The 24,868-nt window shown below is 44.9% G+C and overlaps 1 protein-coding gene across 2 annotated transcripts in view; it reads left to right on the top strand.

The window, feature by feature from the left end:
• Positions 1–17,770, top strand: part of PRKCH (protein kinase C eta) — a 386,129-nt gene extending 368,359 nt beyond the window's left edge. For both annotated transcript variants that reach the window (XM_063947701.1, XM_063947703.1), the window contains exons 13-14: positions 14,651–14,794; positions 16,317–17,770. In XM_063947701.1, coding sequence (XP_063803771.1) covers positions 14,651–14,794; positions 16,317–16,496 — 324 coding nt within the window. In that variant the 3' untranslated portion in view covers positions 16,497–17,770. The remainder of the gene's footprint in view (positions 1–14,650; positions 14,795–16,316) is intronic.
• The last annotated feature ends 7,098 nt before the right edge of the window (positions 17,771–24,868 follow it).

Here is a 24,868-nt window from a genome sequence, read left to right as displayed (position 1 = left end):
TTATTTAACCATCTTATTCATACAGCATAGGATCACTTATAATAAAGAAAGACAACACAAATATTAGAAATATTTGTTTACTGTAACATATAAGGATATACACTTTATCTTTATGTGACATTTAGAGCTCTCTTATATTATGAACATATGATTTCCTGATAGCAAGATATAAGCTAATTGGAAAATATACAGGATCTTATTAACATTCATATGTAACAAAAAGCGGGGGCTATAAAGCCTTTATTAAAAGCAAGCAGTCTCTGTATAAGAGTATTATTATTTTTTTTAATCACTTTTTCTTCACTCTTTACACTTCTTCTATTAATTTTAATATTTCATAATGGCTGAATTGAAACGATCTCATTTTAAATTAAAATAACAGAAGATATGTTTTATTAATTAATTGTGAGGTTCTCAGTGCACCCAGATAGCAGCTTCTGTTTCTTTGTGTTTAAGTTCCCGGACCTATCTGTTTTCGTGGTCGCAAAAACAGGCCACTTATCTGTGATTTTTTTTTTTTTCAGGACCTTAGTGGGTCCCAGAAATAAATCCCGGATAAATGCCAGCGTCGGGGCTAATTGGATAACCCCCAGGGGACCAATTAGCTGCAGTAAATTACTACAGCTGATTGAATTGCCCCCTAACTACCAGTATTGGCATAAATATATTTACTGCTTTTTACCATGGAAACAGGTGGACTTATCAATTTTTTCATAGATATTACTAATTCAATTGTTACATCTTAGGAGTTATTAATTTTGGTTTTGTCTTTTTAATGATTGCTACTTTAAAACATCAGGCAGACTCGCATGGAACCCGCTGATCCGACTCGGCATTTGGAATGCCTAGGGGCACAAGCAGCTTCTGCTGATTAAAATGATATGCAGCATGCCTATATTCTGTATGTGACTGCGGCTCTATCTGCATACGAATTGCATTACTAATGTGCGGCATTATGTGTATAAGGTGTACTATAGTACTTTGTGACGTAACATATAGAAAGGGCACTACTGTGTGGTCTAATGGGAATAAAGAGCGATATGGTGTGGTGTAATGTGAATAAGAGGCACTACTGTGAGGAATAACATATGTAAGGTAAAGTTGTACTACTGTGTGATGTAACGTGAATTAGAGACACTATTGCAATAGGGCAGTATGGATGGTGTAATGGTTAGCATTACTGCCTTACAGTGCTGAGGTCATGGGATCGATTCCCACCATGGCCCTAACTCTGTGGAATTTGTATATTCTCCCCGTACTTGCGGGGGTTTCCTCAGGGAACTCCGGTTTCCTCCCACAATCCAAAAATATACTGGTAGGTTAATTGGCTCCAAACAAAATTAACCCTAGTGTGAATGTGTGTGCATGTACATGTGATAGTGAATATAGATTGTAAGCTCCACTGGGGCAGGGACTGATGTGAATGAGCAAATGTTCTCTGGAAAGCGCTGCGGAATATGTGTGCGCTATATAAATAGCTTGTAATAAATAATATAATGTGAATAAAGTTACAGTACTATATGGCGTAATTTCAGCTGGGGTAAGGGGTGCAATTTCAGTGGGTGAGGGGTGCATCGCTTTCCCAGCACCATCACGGTGCTGGGAAAGCGATGCAGGGTCAGAGGTGGAACTAGCATCTGTGCAAGGGGGCACCAGCCAAAATCTTGCCTGATGCACTTTGCAGGCTATTACATTTACCCCATTGTCTCTATCTAGATCTAGCTGCTTACTGTACTTGTGCTCTAAAGGACATACAGCAGTTCCATGAAGAAGCAGAACTACATGGTTTAGTGCGCATTTAAAATAAATCCCATCTCCCATTAACCCCTGATCCCTTTGCAGTCTAGAGATGCTGGGCAAGGATGAGCACATATCATTTTATAAAAATGTACAAGATCAATAATCTCTCTGCAGGGAGATCCCATAATTATCTGTACTGAAAACGTTATGACACAATTTTAAACAAGACTGTCTAATATTTTGTAATATTTTACTTTGCTACAGGTTCTTGTAATATAGTGGGACAGACTTTTTATTTTAACGTATTTCTTATTTTGGGAACCAGATATAAGATTTTGATGAGATCTGCTCTCTGTTCCTAATTATTTTTGTTTTCTTTTATTTGAGATTCTTGCCAGTTAAATTATTTATTTATTTATTTATTTATTTATTTATTGTTATTTGTGGTGGATGTAGATATGGATATTTTTACGTAATGTGTAAAATTCCATCCTGTAGCTTAGTCTAGCTGATTTCCTGTGGGAGCAAATCATGGAATTTCTGGTTATTTTTGGATTTAAAGAGAAACTGAACAGAAAAATTATCCCATCCATCCTACTACCCAAGAAACTGCTTTCCTAAATGCCGTTGCCTCTTAGGCAGCTAGACCATTGTGGCCATAGCAGGTATTTTCTAGGGACATTTTGAAGCTGTGATGAGGCATATAAACTTGTCACAGTACTGTCTAGGCAACCCCCTGTGCACTGCAATCCCTATCATGTAATTATGTTTTGATTGGAATACCCTATCTGTAAATACACGGAATACATACTAAATCCCAGCAGTTGGGATGTCGGCGGTCACATGACAGACCACGGCACCCCAACATTTAAGATCCCAACATCAGAGGTGATAAGTATTTCTACCCCCCATTCCCTACCCTAACCCTCGGGGAAGAGCGTGGCTAGGGCTATCCTTCTGGGAGAGGGGGGGGGGGTCACCTACAGCTACCCCAGGCACTAACATGTACCCTGATGCTCACCTTCAGGATGTAGGCTGTTGGTGATCTGGTGCCCATCTCCTGAGTGGTGTCGGGATTCCGATGTCGGTCACATGACCGCCAGCATCCCGACAGCTGGGATGGTAAACTCATCCCATAAATACTACTGTGACTCAGTTGATTCTCATCAGTGGCAGAATGGGTGATAAGGGCCCTATACACTCGGGGGGTACAGTGATGAAGTTTCTTCACTCCCCCCGTCACCCAGCTCCATAGCAGTGCATGCTAATATGGACAAGATTGTCCATATTGGCTTGCATGCATAAGCAACCCAGCACCAACGATGAACAAGCGCGGGGCCGCGCATCGTTCATCGTTGGTGCCTACGCACTGAACGATATGAACGAGAACGTTCATATCGTTCAGTTATATCGCCTAATGTGTAGGGCCTAATAATGTGTGCATGAAGCATAACCCCTGATAAGTGCCGGCATCAGGGGAAGAACGCACCGCATCGGGGCTAATTGGACAGCCCCTGGAGAGCCAATTAGCCGCTGTAAAATACCACAGCTAATTGGATACCCCTCAAAGTCTGCTGATCTCTTCTCACAGTGCAGTTGTTATTCCTTTTATCTCTCTTCTGAAATAGCGCTAGTGCGCTATTGGTCCACTATCTTCCCCCCAATTGTCTCGGAACACACCTTAGCTGGCTACCAGTGTGCCTTGCTCTGGCACAGAGTGCAAAATGACTTCAACCATTGGAGTCCTGAGGTGCAGGCAGGGGCGTTTAAAGAGAGGAGGGGGCCCGTGTGCAAACTCCGGATGGCCCCCCTCCTCTCCATTGCACTGTGAGCTCTGACATTGTTTACTACGCATGCGCAAGTCTTCGGAAACATGGAGCCCACCATAGACTGGAAACAAATTACGTACTGGGCGTGCGTGGCGGCCATTTGTCGTTTGATTTTTGCAGCAGCTGCTATGGCTGCAGCGCCCATCGCAGGACTCCGGAAAGGTAAGTATTAAAACAACATGGGTGCAGTGTGGGCCCCCCCTGGACCCAGGAGCCTGTGTGCATTGCACACATTGCACCCATGATAGAAACGCCAAAGGGTGCAGGTACCAATGCCTCATCAAAAAAAATTGACGGGCCCCTAGTCTATGTGGAGCCCTAGGCTTTAGCCTAGTCAGACTTATAGATAATATGGCCCTGCTAGTGATGATAGCTGCTCTCATGGTTGAGGGACAAGAGTGGCTTCCATTGATGCAGAAGGCTCAGAATGCAGGCGGACAGTTGCTTAGGATTTACAATCACTGTAGCCGTCCGGAATTGCAACCTCTTTACATGAGACCCAGAATCAGGCCCACTACTGTATATAATAATGGCATGTGATATATATATATATATATATATATATATATATATATATATATATATATATCCTACTTTGATACAGAACAAATAAAATAGAGACAACTGTAAATAAAATTGGCATATTTATAATGGGTACAGTGTGTCCAGGGGGCCCGCACTGCACACGCTGCACAAATATCTTTAATTCCTCTTAACGGTAGGGTCAATAGCAGAAGGAGACCAAATCATCACTAGAAAACTGGCGTGATGGCAGTCGAGAAATCACCAGGAAAATGCCATTCTGCGCATGCGTATTTAGAGTCAGAGCCCCTAGTGCTCAGACTCTACAGGGCTTCCGGCCACAGGGAAGGGGGCCCAGACGGAGATGGTTGCACACGGGCCTCCTCCGCTCTTAAAATAGGTATGGGTCATTAGGTCGACAGTCATTTGGTCGACCACTATTGGTCAACACAGGTTACTATTTACGATCCACGTGGACTACGGTTGGGAAGTTTGAAAAAGTTCAAATAATGAAAAGAAAAGTGAAAAACTCAATGTCGACCTTTTTCCATGTCGACCTAATGATCATGTCAACGTAATGCATGTCGACCAATAGTAGTCGACCTAATGACCGTCGACCTAAGTGTGGTGGACCTAATGACCGTATCCCCTTAAAACACCCCTGCAGTAATATTACATTGTTTGGCATTCTGGACTGGGTGATGGAAGATTATAGCCTCCAGGCAATAGCTGAGCATTAAAGATGATCCTATATATATAAAATAGGAAATGTATTGAGAAAAAAATCAATGTCATTCAAGGTCACTGGCTAGTTTTCAGAGTGCAGGTTTCACTTTCAGTTATCGTAATTATGGTTCTGACACAGAGGAACCGCACATACAAAAGCTTTATTCAATTTTGGGAACTATTTGTAAATCTGTCACTTACTTTCCCCACCTGCTGAAGCTGGAACAGAGCTAGTATTCACCACTCTGAGGTGGGATATCTGCTCTGGAGACAGGCCAGTGCAAACTTACATGGCATCAGACAGACACAAATAAGATGAACTAACAGGCCATCCTGGTTTTATGCGGCCGGGTAGGCGGTAATAAAATATGTCTTAACATATGATACAAGTAGCATAACTGGGATCTTTCTAAATGATTAATGGCTTCCCATCCGGAAAATGAATGGGAATAAACTATACATAGCGGTTACATAGCTACTGTACAGTAGCTGCTCGGCAGAGTTGTAGAGCCGAAACACCCCGGGCAGCTGCCCAGGAAGAACCCACCGACCGAGTAGAGTGGGTATGAACAGATTTAGGAACCGGCAATCCTGCCGATGAATAAGCATGCTGGATAGCAAGCCTAATCCAGTGAGCAATAGACTGCTTTGAAGCAGGACACCCAATTTTCTTGGAGTAATAGAGAACAAACAGCGAGTCATATTTCCTGCGATGAGCTGTCCGCTTCACGTAGATCTTCAAAGCCCTCACAACATCCAAGGACTTTGAGGCAGCAAAGGTGTCGGTAAGCACCGAACCACAATAGGTTGGTTGATATGAAACGCAGACACCACCTTAGGAAGAAATTGCTGACGAGTTCTGCGTTCAGCTCTATCTTCATGAAAAATCAAATAGAGGCTTTTGTGAGACAACGCCCCCAGCTCCGACACACGCCTTGCAGAAGCCAAGGCCAACAGTGTGACGGCCATCCACGTAAGAAACTTTACGTCAACGTCCTGTAAAGGCTCAAATCATTCCGATTGTAGGAACTGCAACACCATGTTGAGATCCCAAGGTGCCGTAGGAGGCACAAAGGACGGTTGGATGTGCAGAGCCCCCTTCAAAAATGTCTGAAGTTCAGAGAGAGAAGCCAATTGTTTCTGAAAAAAAATTGATAAGGCCGGAATCTGGACCTTCAAGGAGCCCAAACGTAGGCCCACATCTACACCCGACCGTAGAAAAAGGAGAAAACGTCCCAGTTGATATTCCACTGCAGGAAATTCCCTGTTTTCATACCACGAGACATATATTTTCCAAATACGGTGGTAATGTCTAGACGTTACCCCTTTTCTAGGTTGGATCAGGGTTGGAATAACCTTTGTTCGGAATGCCTTTCCGGGCTAAAATTTGACGCTCAACTTCCATCCCGTCAAACGTAGCCGTGGTAAGTCTTGATAGATGAACGGCCCCTGTTGTAGAAGATCATCTCGAAGAGGTAGAGGCCACGGGTCCTCTAGGAGCATTTCCAGTAGATCCGCGCACCAGGCCCTTCTTGGCCAATCCGGAGCAATGAGAATTGCTAGAACCTTTTCCCTTTTTATTCTTTTGAGAATTCTTGGGATCAGTGGAAGAGGTGGAAACACGTAAACCATTTGGTAGACCCATGGAGTCACCAGAGCGTCCACCGCCATTGCTTGTGGGTCCCTCGACCTGGAACAATACCGCTTTAGCTTCTTGTTCAGACGAGAGACCATCATGTCTATCTGTGGAATTCCCCACCGACGTGTTAAGGACTCGAACACCTGCGGGTGAAGGCCCCACTCTCCCGGGTGAAGGTCGTGTCTGCTGAGGAAGTCCGCTTCTCAGTTGTCTACTCCTGAAATGAAGATTGCCGATAGCGCCACCACGTGTCTTTCTGCCCAGAGGAGAATTCTTGTTACCTCTGACATTGCTGCTCTGCTCTTCGTTCCGCCCTGTCAGTTTATGTACATTACTGCTGTCGCATTGTCCGACTGAACCTGAATGGCATGATTTTGAAGAAGATGCGATGCCTGTAGAAGGGGGCTGTATATGTCCCTTAGTTACAGAATGTTGATCGGAAGAATGTTTTCCTGACTTGACCATTTTCCTTAGAACTGTTCCCCCTTGGTGACTGATCCCCAACCTCTGAGGCTTGAGTCTGTTAGCAGAATCCAATTTTGAATCCCGAACCTTCGACCCTCGGTCAGGTGAAAGTCTGAAGCCACCACAGAAGAGAAATCCTGGCTTTTGGAGACAGACGTATCCTCTGGTGCATGTGAAGATGCGATCCGGACCATTTGTCCAGCAGATCCAGCTGGAAGGGCCTTGCATGAAACCTTCCGTACTGCAGAGCCTCGTAAGAGGCGACCATCTTCCCCAGAAGGTGAATGCTTAGATGCACCGATATCCGGGCTGGTTTTAGGACATCCTGCACCATCGACTGGATTACCAATGCTTTTTCCAACGGAAGGAATACATTCTGTTCTTCCGTATCCAGTATCATCCCCAGAAATGGAAGCCTCTGTGTTGGTTCCAGGTGGAATTTTGGTAGGTTCAGAATCCATCCGTGATCCTGAAGTAGTTGGGTTGAGAGGGCAATGCTGTCCAACAACCTCTCCCTGGTAGACGCTTTTATCAGCAGGTTCTCCAGGTACGGTATTATGTTCACTCCCTGCTTGCGAAGGAGAAACATCATCTCTACCATTACCTTGGTGAATACCCTCTGTGTCGTGCAGAGGCCAAATGGCAGGGTCTGAAACTGGTAGTGACAGTCCTGTAGTGCAAACCTTAGGTAAGCCTGATGAGGAGGCCAATTCGGAATATGAAGGTCCGCATTCTTGATATCCAGAGACACCAGGAATTCCCCCTCCTCCAGACCTGAGATCACCACTCTCAGAGACTCCATCTTGAACTTGAACACCCTTAAATACAGGTTCAGTGATTTGAGGTTTAAAATGGGCCTTACCGAACCTTCCGGTTTCGGTACCACAAACAGGTTGGAGTAATAACCCTTGTTTTGTAGTTGAAGTGGAACTGGGACAATGACCTGAGTCTATACCAGTTTATTGAATTGCTGCCTGTAAAGTCATACTTGCTTCCGGAGAAGCTGGTAAGCCTGATTTGAAGAATCTGTAAGGTGGGAGTCCCTGAAACTCCAGTCTGTATCCCTAGGTGATAAGGTCTGTGACCCAGGGATCCTGGCAAGATGTTGCCCAAACGTGACTGAAATAACGTAACCGAGCTCCCACCTACCAGTCTTCCAGCTAGTGCGGACCACCGTCAAGCTGAAGGCTTTAAGGAAGCAGACCCGGAGGTCTGTTCCTGAGAACCTGCAGCTGCTGGTTTTCTTGGTTTACCACTATTACTTTTGAAGGCTGTAGAAGAACCTTTGGATTTGCCTTTGAATTTCGCTGTCCAAAAGGACTGCAGAGTAGATTTTCCTAGCTGGGGGTGCTGTGGAAGGAAGGTACATAGACTTACCCACTGTAGCCTTGGATATCCACTTATCCAGTTCATCTCCAAAAAGGGCCTCACCTGTGAATGGTAAGTTTTCCACGCCTTTCCTGGAATCCGCAGTCCACTGGCGTAGCCACAAGCCCCTGTGTGCTGACACTGCCATGACAGTGGTGCGTGCGTTGAGCAAACCAATTTCCTTTATGGTCTCCACCATAAAGTTAGCAGAGTCTTGAATATGCTGCAGGAGTAAAACTATCTCCCCCCTGGGTAAGGTATCCAATCCGTCAATTAGGTTACCTGACGACTTTGCAATGGCTTTAGTGATCCATGCACAAGCAATAGTAGGTCTCTGGGTCACCCCAGCAGCAGTGAATAACGATTTGAGAGTGTTCTCAATCTTGCGGTCAGCTGTGTCCTTTAAGGATACTGCCCCAGGAACAGGTAAGACTATCTTACGTGACAACCTAGACACCGATGCAGCCACAATCGGCGGGTTTTCCCATTTCTTTCTATCTTCCAGAGGTAAGGAAAAGGATGTAATTAATCTTTTAGGGATATGAATTGTTTTGTCAGGGTTAGCCCAAGTTTCTTCAAACAGGGCATTCAATTCCTTTGATGCAGGAAAAGTAGCTGAGGATTTATTTTTTATATTAAAATAAGATTCCTCCTCTACCTCCGCCATCTTGTCAGGAATGTGCAGGACATTTCTGTTAGCCTCTATCAGGGCCTGTATTCCTTGTGACAGGACTGCATCCCCCCACTCGCATTCACTTCACCCTCCTCTGGATCTGATGTATCGTCATCAGTATCATCCTGCATGAGTTGGGCCAGAGTACGCTTTTGTGGGCAAAAGGGGGGGATTTGAGACGCTGGTATGGGAACTGAATCTCTATTCATCAGGTCATCCATAGACTGTCTTAAGAATTGCGTCTTTCTCATTATGGGATAATTTAGTAGAAATATTTGATATCATCCCTTTAATGGGAGCTAACCATGGGGGTTCTGCCCCACTAGCTTGAGAATGTGCACTATCCTGAGTACAGGGCAGTGAGTCTCCGGGGGAGGAAAGACACTCAGCTGTGCAGGAAACACAGTCCCTGGACATGGTAACCTGAAGGGACACGCACACACCCACAGACAGAAGGTGAAAACACAGTTTAACCCACACAGGGCCCTGAGGGAGAAACAGAGATTGAAGCCAGCCACACAGCGCCACTGTAACCAAGTAAAACTTAGCTGGGTCGCCACACTAAGTTCATTAATAGGGCTTAGTATACTACCAACCCCCCCCCCCCCCCCCTCCCCACACACACACCTTTCTTCTAAGACCCCCTGGTACCGCTGAGGAGAAGTGGAGTCTTTGTGGAGGAGCTGCACTTCCCTTTGATTCCTGTCAGTGTAAGCTGCAGAGGTAAAATGGTGCTGGTGAGCTGCTGGATCCGCTCATAGTGAAGCCCTGCCCCCTTAATGGCGCTCGGCTTCCCGCTTCTTTATACTGGCCTGAGGTAATTTTTATGCTTAACAGAGGGTTAAAACTCTTGTCAGGTATGTAGCCAGTGTGGCACAGCGCGTCCCTCACAGCGGGACACACGTCTGTGTATGTCCTCTGAGCCCCCTGGAGCGCAACCTGCACTCACAGCTGCGCTCCTACCCTTGTGCCTCCATTCCCGCCGGCGCTGTGCTCACCACTCTTCTATCTTCTGCCTCTGTTAGGGGAGGTGGCGTGCTGCAGGAGGGTACGCTCGCCATGGTGGGGCTTGCGAATGACTCCCTCAGGAGCTCAGTGTCCTGCCAGCGGAGAAACTGAAGCATTAACTCTTTAGGAAGTTGGGCCGTTCTCCCCCCTAAGTCCCACGAAGCAGGCAGGCTGGTGCCAATCAGACTTGCCTGAAAACAACAAAAAGAAAATAAATGCAGAAAACTCTTCAGGAGCTTCCCTAAGCGTGACCGGCTCCTCCGGGCACATTTTCTAAACTGAGTCTGGTAGGAGGGGCATAGAGGGAGGAGCCAGTGCACACCTTTGATTTCTTAAGTGCCCAAGGCTCCTAGTGGACCCATCTATACCCCATGGTACTAATGTGGACCCCAGTATCCTCTAGGATGTCAGAGAAAGGATAATAGGTTGTGTATATATACAAGATACTGGGAATTACATATAGCCTACATCAGTGGTACTGTGCAGTTAGTACTAAAAAAAAAACCTAGATGGAAGAGTGAATAGTTTCAAAGAGAGTAGAGTCCTCTTGCTGTAAAATAATTCTTCTGGTTTAGTCTCCCATATCCGAAAATCCGATATCTGAAAAATTCCAATATCCAATGTGACAATATGCCAATGCAGCAAGAGGCGTGTAAATAGATACCTCTGACCTGCTTCTGTGATTCGCTGCTGCATCCTACGAAAATATCAGCCATCTGAGTGAGCCTGAGGCTGCTCTGATTGGCCATCTCTGTGTCAGATGACGCAGACCCTGACCTCGTCACTCCCAGAAAACAAGCCCCAGTTTTAATTTAATAAATGCAGGCCATCCCTGGCCCGCCCATAAATACCTGCAGCCTGTCAGTCAAACTGCAGCTTTGGGGAGCTCATACACTTAATCCATTGGCTGTTGCCAGAAAAAAGAAGATTGCTTTTTGGGGAACTACAAGAGATCTCACAGTAGAAGACCGGTGCTTGTGCCGATCTTCTAATAATTGAGTAGTACGCATACCATTGGGTTTGAGCGCTACTCTGAATCCAGCCCACAGGTCCTGAATCCAGACACCTCTCACAATGCTAATGCCAGAATCCTGGTTGTCTGCATCCCGAACGTAAGTATGTTGGGGATGGTTATGGTTAGGCTGCGGGGTGGGGGGTCGGAGGTTAGGTTTAGGCACTAAGGGCGGGTTTGGGTAAAGCACTAAAAAGGGAGGGTTAGGTTTAGGCACTAGGGGGGTACAGTTAGGGTTAGGCACTAACGGGGGATGTTTAGGGTTAGGCTTCGGGGGGGGGGGGTAGTGTTAGGCTGCGGTGGGTTAGGGTTAGGCACGAAGAAGGGAGGGTTAGGTTTAAGCACCAAGGGGGTATGGTTAGGGTTAGGCACTAAGGAGGGACGTTAGGATGCAGGGTAGTAGGGTGGGGCTGTGTGTGGTGATGGGGGTAGGATTTGGCATTAAGAAGGGAGGGTTAGGCACTAAGGGGGGACATTTCGGGTTAGGCTGCGGGGAAGGGGGGGGGAGGGTTAGGCAGGAAGAAGATAGGGTTAGGCACCTATGGGGGAGGGTTAGGCTGCAGGGGAGGGTAGGGTTAGGCTGCTGGTAGGGAGGGTTAGGGAAGTAGGGGGAGAGGGTTAGTATACTTACTATCGGGTGTCGGGATCCTGACCATCAGCATACCGCTGTCGGTCTTCTGATTACCGGCATGGCAAGCACCGGAATGCTGTACCCAACCCCACAGTACTGTACATTGATCTATTTCTTTGCCTGATTTCTCACGTGTCATTCCATGTGAAACTCCTGAAAACACTTGTTTTAGATGTTAACGCATCCAGTGATTTTCTACTCTCGCTCTTGTGGGAAGGAGGGTGGAGTTTGGATGGAGGAAGGAAATGTTTACATAAAAAATAAACTGTTTTCATCTTAGAAAACAATGAATAATGGAAGTTTCACAAATGGAGTGTCTGACATTGTAAACTTTGTTATACATTTTGTAACAGTGTCAGTGTGTGGTCCACTCATCAGAGCTTAATGCTCTATGAGCAACGTCGTCTAGTGTTTCCCCCTCCCAGGCCGGGCAGTCGGCGGCAGTGCATACACACTGAGTGATATGACGACGATATCGCTGAGTGACGCCATGCTGCGGCCGGGCCGTGCAGGTAGCTCTTGGTCGACAGTCCAGATTGAGCATGCATGCATGGCCAACAGCGAGGGTCATTAACGACCTGAAGGGCCGCGCATCTGTCGTCGTCGACTGCATACACACTTGCCGAGAAAGTGAACAACGTCGCTCAGGAAGGATGTAAATGAGCGACGTCATTCATTTTATCAGCAAGTGTGTATGCACCTTTAGTCTGAAAGTTCCCAATCAGTCATTTACTTGTTGCAGCAAAGGCTGTGAGGGGCCTGGATGTAGATTACATTTGCAGTGTATGACCAGGACCTACGGATAACGTCACATCTTTAAATGTTCACTGTGTAATTATAGGGATAAATTGATACTAGTTGGCGATGATCTAGAACAGTGGTTCTCAAACTCGGTCCTCAGGACCCCACACGGTTCACGTTTTCCACGTCACCCGGCAGGTGCACTGTGTATCACCAACTGTCACATTTTAAAAATCTACAGGTGACCTGCAAAACATGAACCGTGTGGGGTCCTGAGGACCGAGTTTGAGAACCTGTGATCTAGAAAGTCTTGTTATGTAAGGAAACGTCTGCAATTGTTTAATTCTGTGATAGAAAGAAAGTGATCTATTTTCCGGGGAGTATTAGAGCAAGTGGACAGGCTTGAATTGAACGGACACATGTGTTAGGCTATTATAGATGGAGCCAGTCACCTGACAACTAATGTCCTTCAGGAAAGGTCATCTACAGTAAGACATGCAGCTGCTGAACAGATCTCCTTGCTGCCATAGCAGGAGCTAGTACAGTAGGTTATTGGATCACTGCCTGGAGGTTCTGTGACACCGGAAAGAAAATCTCAGTGTTCATTTCCAAATGATGACTATAAATAATCATTTAAAGCATTAATGCAAATTAAAAATTAATTAATAAATGTTATGTGCATAAGAATCTTCTATATATTGTGTTAAACCTTTTTAAAACTCACATCTACCAGGTTTGCCATAGACTAAATAAAGAAAACGTTACTTTCTTTACCTCTCAGACTCTATACCTGGTCTGTCTAACAACTCCAAACTTGATTTATTTTGCTTCTTGACATATTTACTGAACTGTCATCTAAATCAATGTCTATAGACATTGTCAGCCAGACCTAAGAGTGTACCTTTATCAGTAGCAGGTCATGTGACTGCAGCCAGGCGGGGTCCTGTACAAGAGGAATAATTGTTTATGCCCCCCAAATGTCCTGATTGAGGCAGCGCAGTCCCAAATTAAGTGGATTGCCCCTCAATCCTAGCAGTTGGCACATTTGTCCCTGCTGCTGGAACATTGGAAAGTACACACAGCTTGTCCTTTTTTTAGGCTGGAAAATATTGGGGGGGGGGAGATATGAAAATGTAATATGGCTTTTTAATCAAGGTAGGTTTTAGAGAGAGTAAAATTACTGTATATATTATGTACACTAAAGTGTAGCACAGATGTGGTTCTAAAGTAATTACTTCTCTGCTCTATGGGATGCTGCCTTATATCGGAATGGTAGCGTCTAGTTACCCTTCGTGGGGAGGACCTTTCCCATAACCACCTGGGTCCATGTCACCAACTATTTGGAATAGTAACCTATGGCGAATGGAGCTAGACACCGAGCCCAAAGCGTGGCGAGCAAAGTGAGCCAGCGAGGATACAATGGTGCATAGATTAAACAAAATAACCTAAAACACACTGAGAATAGATAACAAAAAATTAAAGTGCTGTAAGGGCGTAAGTTCTCTTCTGCCCTCTCGCGCTGTCACTTCCTGGTCCTTTCCATGAGGGGAACATAGACACAACCATACCAGAATAGACATTGTGATGATAATGAACATCTGATGGTGCAGTCTACTCTCTGAGTGTTCGGTATACTGCTGAGAGGTCACAACAGTGAAACGGGAGGAGTGAGAATGTGATGATCATGACACTGCCTCTCAGTATAGTACTGTAAATTTACTATTTCAATTTGTTGCCACACCCCCACTTAGTCACTTGGATCTCCCCTCTGGGAGATCCTGGAGGGAGATCCCAAAAATAAGACAAGTAAGGCATAGTCTGGCCCATGACAATTTTGCTATGGGATCCACACATTTATAGATACATATGTAGGGTTGTGCATCATCCACCAGTTGTTACTTAAAAACCATTGGTGGTTTGCCAGCGATGGCTAATAACCAATGGTTCTCGATCATCGATGGCACAGAGCGCGTCACACGTCACCCCCCACCCCACAGCCACGAAGCCCCATAACCAGGCTTTGATTGGTCCACAGCATATTGAGTAGTAGAGTACGGATGACCATGGTGGCTGAAACTATCAATGGTTCCCCTGTGAATGGTTTTTATACCGTTGAGATTTTTCACCAATAGTACCATCGATGGTTAACCACCTATGGCCATTCCTAGTTACATCCCTGGACACAGTATAAAGCAATGAGACATGTAATAGTTAACAATAAACACATCAGGGATATCTATTGAGTACATGTGTATGTGTGTAAGTATGCTGACTCTTTCCTGTTCTCTGTTGGTAGTTCATGAAGAAAAAGCCCAGTAAACGACTTGGAAGCCTGGCTCTGGGGGGAGAGAAGGCCATCTTGTGGCATCCATTTTTTAAAGATATCAACTGGGATCAGCTAAACAAAAAAGAAATTGAACCTCCGTTTAGACCTAGGATTGTAAGTATTTACCACTTACTCTGTAATTACTGCTTAATTGCAATTATTGTTAATCATTTCAAGTCCATTTGGCAAGAAATATGCTTTACCTGTAAAGTGCATGCTCAAAATAACTCTTCTAATGGTTTATTAAATCACATGAAAATCTGCTCGTATAAAATGCATGTAATACTCATAATTACCTCAAAGATCCTCATCCCAGCACAAGTGGCCTACCTACATTGCTGCAGAAATGCGGTCTATCCCCTGGAGGTGTGCTAGCACTGATGAGTTCTAGGCTGTCCCTTTTTTTTCTTGCTGCTGGTCCCCCCTGTGACTCTGTAACTGCCCACACCAGTCACATGTAGGGCAGATGTACCTCCCCAACCACTTGGCAGTCAGGACATTGCAGTCTCAATCGTGCCAGCGGGACAGAGCCTTCAAATAGGGACTGTCCTGCCGATAACTGAATGGTTGGGGAGGTATGCTACTATGTGAACTTCTGTACATAATACTTGTTTATACAGCGATGCTATAGCCATTCTAGTGATCATTTATCTAATACATTGTATAAAATGTTAGCTAGAATCTGATTAGTTGCTATGGCAACAGCTCCAATTTCCTTTTCAGAAGTTTTAGAAGTCTGCTTCTTTGTATCACTGATTCTGTTCCTTAGGGAAATGTGTAGTAATAACGTACCCCCTAACCCTGGTACAGGCATAAAATACTTGATATAATTCTTTGCACCTTTATATTGCCATGTAACTCTTCAGTGACGTATCATTTACAATAGGTGGTACATTACATTACAACATAAGTCCAAATTCAGAGATTTATGCACCCCCGATGGTTTGCGTACACCTCCGATGTTTCGAGATATGTGAATGCGCAGGATCTGTATGGCGCATGTGCAGATCTCCATCTGCAGTGAGGATTACAGTGCCTGCCCCCTAAGCCACAGGATGATTGACATACTGCAACCATTTGGGGGCAGGAAAGGAGCGGGCCTTTCAGAAAAAGTGGGGCGTGTCACCCCCAATTTCAGGACGTGCTAAAGCCAGTGGCAACTTCACTGGACCTGCTGTCTGAAAACACTGGCCATACTGAGTTACCTGAGGTTTACTTAGATGACCGATGTTCACGCAGAGTGATCTGATGCAGTGTCTTAAGGCGTAGCAGCGGATAATAGAAGATGGCAAGAGGCGTCTATTTACACAATACACCTCCTTCGGCCTTAGCATACTGTAGCATAGCCATTGCATACAAAGATGCAGCAGCTGTGTTTATCCATCCCTGAATCACACCCATAGATAGATCGAGAGCTATATATAGATCTGTTTATCTATCTATGTAATTATAAGTCTTCCTGATGATGGGGTGTGTGACCCGAAACGGTGACGGAAATAAATACATTTTTTAATGATAGATAGATAGATAGATCTTTTTCATCAATTTTCTTTTAAACGTATCCATGATTTATTTCAGCACAAACAAAGTGGCCAGTGATCTGATAGGCATCTCACCTTTTCTTTTTGTCATACAGAAAACCAGAGAAGATGTGAGCAACTTTGACCCAGAGTTCATTAAAGAGGAAGCCGTATTAACCCCCATTGATGAGAAGCTTCTCCCAATGATTAATCAGGATGAGTTCAGAAACTTCTCTTACACTGCTCCAGACCCTTTGAACATTTCACAGGATGGAAATGCCAGGATGTTGCAATAAGTAAAATATGACAGCAGCAGAGAACACAAGGGAAACGGCTGTTATGTCTTGGTTGGCATAATGCATTACTGCACTCAGAAGCTGAATTATTTATAGTGCTGGTACTGTATTGCCATGCCCTGAATTTTAAGCATCTATTGGTGTTTGAAAGCTGAAGGCTCCATTTGACACATAAATGACTGTGGTGAAGAGGATTTCTCAAGGATTTTGCAGTCTTCGTCTTGCAATCTGCATCCCAAGTCTCACTCTCTACCAAACTAGCAAGAAGGTTTAAGAAGATTTGTGCTTCCGACTGAAACTTCAGTCTCTGTTTAGAGCTGCATCTGTGCTAGATCAAACTATAGTGCTCTGTCAGAAGGCAAATTAGCGCATCGCCATGGATGACACCTGATATTTAGGAAGGAGAATTTAAAGGGCTTTTTTAAACATTGTAGAAGAATTGTTCAATTTTCATCCCATAGGCATTTTGTTACGCAGCTATAGATGCGGATCTGACCTCTGGAAAATTCCAGTATATGTAAATGAACCTGAGGTTATAGATCACAAGAAGCTAAGCCATACACAATAAGGCAATGATATGGTAGATACCACAGTTACAAGCTGAAGTTCAGAGACGTTATTTGAATTACTGTAGTTACAGCCAGTCGTTATTGTGGGAAGTGGCCAAGGTGGAGAAGCAGTTTTGCTCCAGAATAAACGACATAAACCTTCCGCCACAAGGTGGCGAATATGAACCGTTTGGTCATACAAATATGCACCTATAGGAGTAGTTACATACGAGCACAAGACAGGTATGCCAAGAGCAACCCATGTGCTGTTTTCCGATTCTTCAATGCTTCTTTTCATTTTTTTTTTATAAGTTATTTCTTTCTAATATTATCACCAGAAACAAAACAGAATTCCCAGTTAGATTTTCTTGTATTTTAAGGCCACCCATGACTAAACAACAATATATAGCATAAGCAAACTAAGATGTAAAAGTGTTTGCTAAACACACACTTGCTAAATAAGCTATAAAGTACTTATATGATGGAGAACGCTCAACTACTTAATTGGGGACATACTGTACTTGATTTACATGTTGTAACGCAAACATCCCATTCCTTATAATAGGTAGGCTACTGATCTGACGATCTAGCAATGACAGCACAGGCTGCTCCATCTGTAGCTGCAAGTCATTGTCTTACAATAGAAATGATGGTATAAAAGCAATATGCCTTTGTGTATTTAGTATATATTTTCCTAAATGAAATGAAAATAACTTTTTAAACCTGTCTGTTGTATCAGTCTGTTCTTTTTGCTAAATATATATATATATATATATATATATATATATATATATATATATATATATTTTTATTGCTCTAAGTTAATATCCATTGGTGTAAAGTGGTTCCCTGAGGACTGGTAGCGATACCTCCTCCCAGCCAGTACAAATGCTGATGGGCTAGCACGCGAATCCCTAGATCATGACTCCTTATTATAACCCAGCAAAGCTCATTACCAACCAGCTGTAACAGGTTCCGTATAATAGTATCCATAATCCATAGACGCACATGGTTAGACGGCAATCCCTTTGTTCATCCACTGAAAAGTGACTCACTATAATAAGCTTTAGTCTGCAGACATTTTATAGTTTGTAGATAAATAATATAACTTCCAGACATGATTACTGTTGGTTTATATGACGAAGATGCTTACACTGGTGTGGTCTGCTGCAGTGCTGTGTGGTTTGGCTGCCGCACATACATTACAATCACAATATCGAGAAGAAACTTTAGGCTTTGTAATGATAGACCTCACAATATTATATATAGTGTTAGAATACTGTCACGTAGGTTGATGGATTGATAGAATGAGAGATTTATACAGTTCTTTAGTTAGAAGACACTTTATATGTATTTAGTTTTGGACCTATCATATCCAGACGAGTATTGATAATACTATTTGAGTAATGGGGCAGATAAATGATAAAGCAGTGATAAGTGCAAGGTGATAACGCACCAGCCAATCAGCTCCAATATGTAATTTGACAGGAACTGATTGGCTGGTGCGTTATCACCTTCCACTTATCACTGCTTTATCACTTCTCCAGGCTTACTACATCTGCCCCTAAGTGAGCTGTGCACCGTGGTCGGGTTCTTGTCGGCATGCCAAGGGGGCGGAATGTATGGGGAAGGTATTGTGCCGCCGGTCACATAACTACATCCCATCTGGACAAGTAGAAAATTTTGTTTTCTAGGTAACCATTCACCTATTAGTATTGCAGGATAATGTGAACCACTATGGGAGTAAGTGTAGGCCACCGTAACTTTTTAAATGCAAACGTGATTCATATCTGTGTAAGCTCGCACGTATGGAATGTGTTTTCTTGTTTATATGTATGTATGTATGTATGTGAAACTTGAATGGGTACACTATGGGGGAGATTCAAATGTTTGAAAAGTCGGTTGGGTGTCTGTTTTTTCCTGTCTATTAGATAGACACCCAACTGACTTTTCAAACATATGAATCTCCCCCTATGAATCCACGGATTATTAACTGGATCTAGTTAGGTCCTATGACAGAGGTATCTGATAACGGTGGGCACATGGTAAGTGTATATACAGCAAGATCAGTCTGCAAGCAAGTAGTTATTAAATGAAATATGTTTTCCTATCCTTCTCCACATATATAAATATATGCTGTGCACAATTCCCATGATATTACAAGTGACTTGTACTCAGGCGGGGATGACGTTTGAGTATCCTGACCTTCAGTCTCATGTTTTATTATGCTGCAGCCTCCAGAACACTCAGTAGAAATGGTTAACTTAAATAGTAGAGATGTGCGGCTGGCACTTTTCGTGTTTTGGTTTTGGTTCTAATTCCACTTTTGTATTTTGGCTCGGTTTTGCCAAAACCACCCTTTCGTGTTTTGGTTTTGGTTTTGGATCTGGATGATTTTTTTTAAAAACACAAAAACAGCTAAAATCACAGAATTTGGGGGTAATTTTGCTCCTTACGGTATTATTAACCTCAATAACATTCATTTCCACTCATTTCCAGTCTATTCTGAGCACCTCACACCTCACAATATTGTTTTTAGGCCTAAAAGTTGCACCGAGGTGGCTGTATGACTAAGCTAAGCGACACAAGTGTGCGGCACAAACACCTGGCCCACCTAGGAGTGGCACTGCAGTTAGACAGGATGGCACTTAAAAAAACTAGTTCCCAAACAGCACATGATGCAAAGAAGAAAAAGAGGTGCAATTAGGTAGCTGGATGGCCAAGCTAAGCGACACAAGTGTGTGGCACAAACACCTGGCCCATCTAGGAGTGGCACTGCAGTGGCAGACAGGATGGCAGATTTAAAAAATAGTCCCCAAACAGCACATGATGCAAAGAAGAAAAAGAGGTGCAATTAGGTAGCTGGATGGCCAAGCTAAGTGACACAAGTGTGTGGCACAAACACCTGGCCCATCTAGGAGTGGCACTGCAGTGGCAGACAGGATGGCAGTCCCCAAAAAGCACATGATGCAAAGAAGAAAAAGAGGTGCAATGAGGTGGCTGTATGACTAAGCTAAGCGACACAAGTGTGCGGCACAAACACCTGGCCCATCTAGGAGTGGTACTGCAGTTGCAGACAGGATGGCACTATTCAAAAACTAGTCCCCAAACAGCACATGATTCAAAGAAGAAAAAGAGGTGCAATGAGGTAGCTGGATGGCCAAGCTAAGCGACACAAGTGTGCGGCACAAACACCTGGCCCATCTAGGAGTGGCACTGCAGTTACAGACAGGATGTCACTTAAAAAAACTAGTCCCCAAACAGCACATGATGCAAAGAAGAAAAAGAGGTGCAAGATGGAATTGTCCTTGGGCCCTCCCACCCACCCTTATTTTGTATAAACAGGACATGCACACTTTAACAAACCAATAATTTCAGCGACAGGGTCTGCCACACAACTGTGGCTGAAATGACTGGTTTGTTTGGGCTCCCACCAAAAAAAGAAGCAATCAATCTCTCCTTGCACAAACTGGCTCTACTGAGGCAAGATGTCGACCTCATCCTCCGATTCCTCACCCTTTTCACTGTGTACATCCTCCTCCTCACAGAGTATTAATTTGTCCCCACTGGAATCCACCATGACAGGTTCCTGTGTACTTTCTGGAGGCAATTGCTGGTAAAGGTCTTCCCGGAGGAATTTATAATTCATTTTGATGAACATCATCTTCTCCACATTTAGTTGAAGTAACCTCCTACGCCGATCGCTGACACTGTTACTGGCTGCACTAAACACTATTTCGGAGTACACACTGGAGGGGGGTCAACTTAGGTAAAATAAAGCCAGTTTGTGCAAGGGCATCCAAATTGCCTCTTTCTCATACGTCCTAGAGGATGCTGGGGTCCACTTTAGTACCATGGGGTATAGACGGTTCCGCAAGAACTATGGGCACTTTAAGACTTTTTCAGAGTGTGAACTGGCTCCTCCCTCTATGCCCCTCCTCCAGACCTCAGTTTAGAAAATGTGCCCAGGAAGACTGGTCGCACTCTAGTGGAGCTCTACTGAGTTCTACTACAAAACTTTATTTAGGTTTTTTATTTTACAGGGAGACTGCTGGCAACAGTATGAAACCTACTCTCACTGGCAAAAGGTATCATATGATGTTGTGGCACAGTCCTACACCCCACCAGTATAAATATTAGAAATTAGCTCTGAGGGGAAACGTGCCATTACAGGGCGCGGAGCTTCTTCCTCAGGCAGCCAGCACACTTCTCCCACCTGCTGCAGGGGAAGAACAACTGATCCTTCTCTCCACTTCTGAATCAAGTATCAGGGTGCAAAAGGGGGGGGGGGTGTAATTTTGGTGCTCAGTCATATTATTGGCATTATATAAGCGCTTAAGGTCTCTGTGTACAAAGTACATGGCACAGGGATTTTTTCCTTGGCGCTGAGTGGTGAGCTGGCAATTCCTGTTCTGTGTCCTTCTGACAGATTTGACTGTGGGTCTGTCCCCAATAAGCCCCGGAGTGTCTGTGGTGTGATTGTGCATGTGTGTGACATGTCTGAGGCAGGGAGCTCTTCCCCTGAGGGAGCCATTTTAGGGACACAGAGTTTTATAATGTGGTGGCGCTGCTGTCGCACCACGAGCCTGAATGGGTGAAAGAATTACGTGATAGTGTGAATCATATCAGTAAGAGATTGGATAAGTCTGAGTTTCATGCAGAAAACTGGAGAAAATCAGTGGAAGATGTGATTTTTAATAGTTCTGCCTTTTCATCCACAGGGGACCGCTCTGGTTCACAAAAAAAGATCTTTTGCACAAGTAGTACAAACTGATACCGACACGGACTCTGATTCCTGTGTCGACACTAGTGATTCCAGGGGAATAGATCCAAAGTTAGCGAAAAACATTCAATACATGATTGTTGCTATAAAGGAGGTGTTAGAAGTTACGGAGTGCCCTCCTTTACTACAGGAAAAGGCTTACTTTAATAAAGAAAAGAAAATTAATGTAACTTTCCCTCCATCTCATCAGCTGAACAGTCTCTTTGAGGGAGTCTGGACTAACCCTGAAAAGAAATTTCAGATTCCAAAAAGAATTCAGGCAGCTTACCCTTTCCCTGCAGAGGACAGGAAAAGGTGGGAATCACCCCCCATTTTAGACAGTGTCCTGTCTCTGTTAACAAAAAAGGTGATTCCACCTGTACCTAGAACGGCTTCACTAAAGGAGCCGGCGGACCGCAAGTTAGAGACTACGTTGAAATCTATTTATGTGACACTACTCAGGCCTACCATTGCCTGTGCGTGGGTGAGTAGTGCTATTGAAAAGTGGTCAGAAAACTTGTCATCAGACATTGACACAATAGATAGAGACGAGATACTCCTAACATTAGGTCATATCAAAGACGCTGCTGCGTATATGCTGGAAGCCATGAAAGATATTGGTCTCTTGGGATCAAGAGCTGCTACCATGGCAATCTCAGCACGTAGGGCGTTGTGGATTCGCCAATGGAATGCTGACGCAGATTCCAAAAGGAATATGGAGGCTCTCCCGTATAAAGGCGAGGCCTTGTTTGGAGATGGGCTGGATGCCTTAGTTTCTGCGGCTACCGCAGGTAAGTCTACATTTTTGCCTAATGCTCCTGCATCGGGGAAAAAGACACAACACTCTCAGATGCAGTCCTTTCGGACCAATAAATACAAAAAGGGTAAAGGTTCCCCTTTCTTTGCGGGTAAAGGAAGGGGAAAAGGAGAAAAAATCCACAACCTCTCCTGGATCACAGGAGCAGAAATCAACCTCTGCTTCTGCCAAATCTTCAGCATGACGTTGGGGCTCCCTTGCGGGAGTCCGCTCAAGTTGGGGCACGTCTGAAACTCTTCAGTCAGATTTGGGTTCAATCTGGCCTGGACCCGTGGGTCTCACAAATAGTGTCCCACGGGTACAAGTTGGAGTTTCAAGACATTCGCCCATGCCAATTTTTCAAATCGGCCTTACCAGCTTCTATCCCAGACAGGGAAGTGGTGGCAGCAGCAATACAAAAACTGTGTCAGGATCAAGTGATTGTCCTGGTTTTCCTGTCGCAACAAGAAGGGTTTTATTCAAGCCTTTTCATAGTTCCAAAGCCGGACGGCTCGGTCAGACCGATTCTAAATTTGAAAACACTGAATCTCTACCTGCAAAGGTTCAAATTCAAGATGGAATCTCTGAGGGCAGTGATTTCCAGTCTGGAGGAAAGGGACTTCATGGTGTCAGTGGACATAAAAGATGCCTACTTACATGTTCCTATCTATCCTCCGCATCAGGCTTATCTGAGATTTGCAGTGCAGGATTGTCATTACCAATTTCAGACGCTGCCGTTCGGACTCTCCACGGCACCGAGGGTCTTCACCAAGGTGATGGCGGAGATGAAGGTCCTCCTTCGACAGCAAGGAGTCAATATAATTCCTTACCTGGACGATCTTCTGATAAAAGCGAGGTCCAGGGAAAGGTTGGTGCAGAATATTGTACTCTCCCTGACAGTACTTTAACAACACGGTTGGTTCATAAATTTTCCAAAGTCACAGTTGGAACCGACGACAAGATTATCGTTTCTGGGAATGATACTGGACACAGAAGTACAGAGGGTATTTCTTCCAGTAGAAAATGTCACTGACCTGGGTTGGGAGTGTTGAGAACTCGGGGGTTCTTCCGATGATCGGGAAGAGGAACCACAGGTGGGCCGGAGTAGAGATGGCCGGATATAGGTTTTCCTCATGCAGAACTTAGCAGCCACCAAAGTTCGTGGTTGATGCTAGAGATTCTCAGGATGACCGGAACTTGAGAGCGGTGCTGAGGAATACTGACCGCTGGGAGCACACGGAATGGTGTGAGGCTTTGAGAGCGATGCTGAAGCACACTGACCACTGGGAGCACACGGAATGGTGTGAAGGGAGGTTTGCTGGATGCTGGAAACACTGGAGATTTGTACAATAGAAAAGCACACTGGACGCTGGAAGCACACAGAATGGTGTGCAGGGAGGGATGCTGGAAACACTTGGAGATTTGTACAGCAGCAACAGGAGCACTGGAGATCACCTCCAAAGTTGAGAAGATACTCAGGTTCCGGGGCTCTGCCCGGCGTCTGGTTTTGAATTCCCCGCCCTATCTGGATTGGCGGCATGGACCGTTGACGTCACCCGCTCCCCGCCCACGTGACGCCGGGTGCAATGGCGGTGCCCACACTCCGGGGAACCGCCGGGAGCAGCGCCAGCCAGACGCCGGGACCCGACGACCACCGGAGGCGGGGACCGCCAGGAGGACCAGCGGGCACGCAGGGGTAAGCGCGGCGGCCGCTGCCCCTGGCGTGTGACAGTACCCCCTCCTCCAGGATTGGCCCCCGGACACTTCCCGGGCTTTGTTGGATGTTTGGAATGGAAGATCCGAACTAGTCGAGGATCAGTGACATCGGAAGCTTTTACCCAACTTCTTTCCTCAGGACCATAGCCTTTCCACTCCACTAGGTATTGAAGACTCTTGTGGTAGTAGCGGGAGTCGAGAATCGTTTTGATCTCAAATTCTGTTCCAACCTCAGTCTCCACCGAAACTGGACTAGGGGACTCTGACTAGAAACGATTTAAAATGAGAGGCCGAAGGAGAGAAACATGGAAAGAATTTGGGACACGAAAGTGAGGGCAAACCCAATTTGCAGACTACAGGGTTCAGGACTTGCAAAACTGGGTAAGGGCCGATGAACCTTGGAGCAAATTTCATAGCGGACACTCTTAGACGGAGGTTGCAGGTGGAGAGCCATACCCTGTCGCCAACCTTGTATTGAGGAGCTGCTCGTCGTCTTTTGTCTGAGAACTTGTATCGAATGGAGATTTTCCTGAGATTAGCATGAACCTTA

The sequence above is a fragment of the Pseudophryne corroboree genome, chromosome 12, assembly GCF_028390025.1.
Source record: "Pseudophryne corroboree isolate aPseCor3 chromosome 12, aPseCor3.hap2, whole genome shotgun sequence".
NCBI lineage: Eukaryota > Metazoa > Chordata > Amphibia > Anura > Myobatrachidae > Pseudophryne > Pseudophryne corroboree.
The sequence above is the reverse complement of the archived record's forward strand: the minus strand, read 5'-3'. Positions and strand labels throughout refer to the sequence as shown.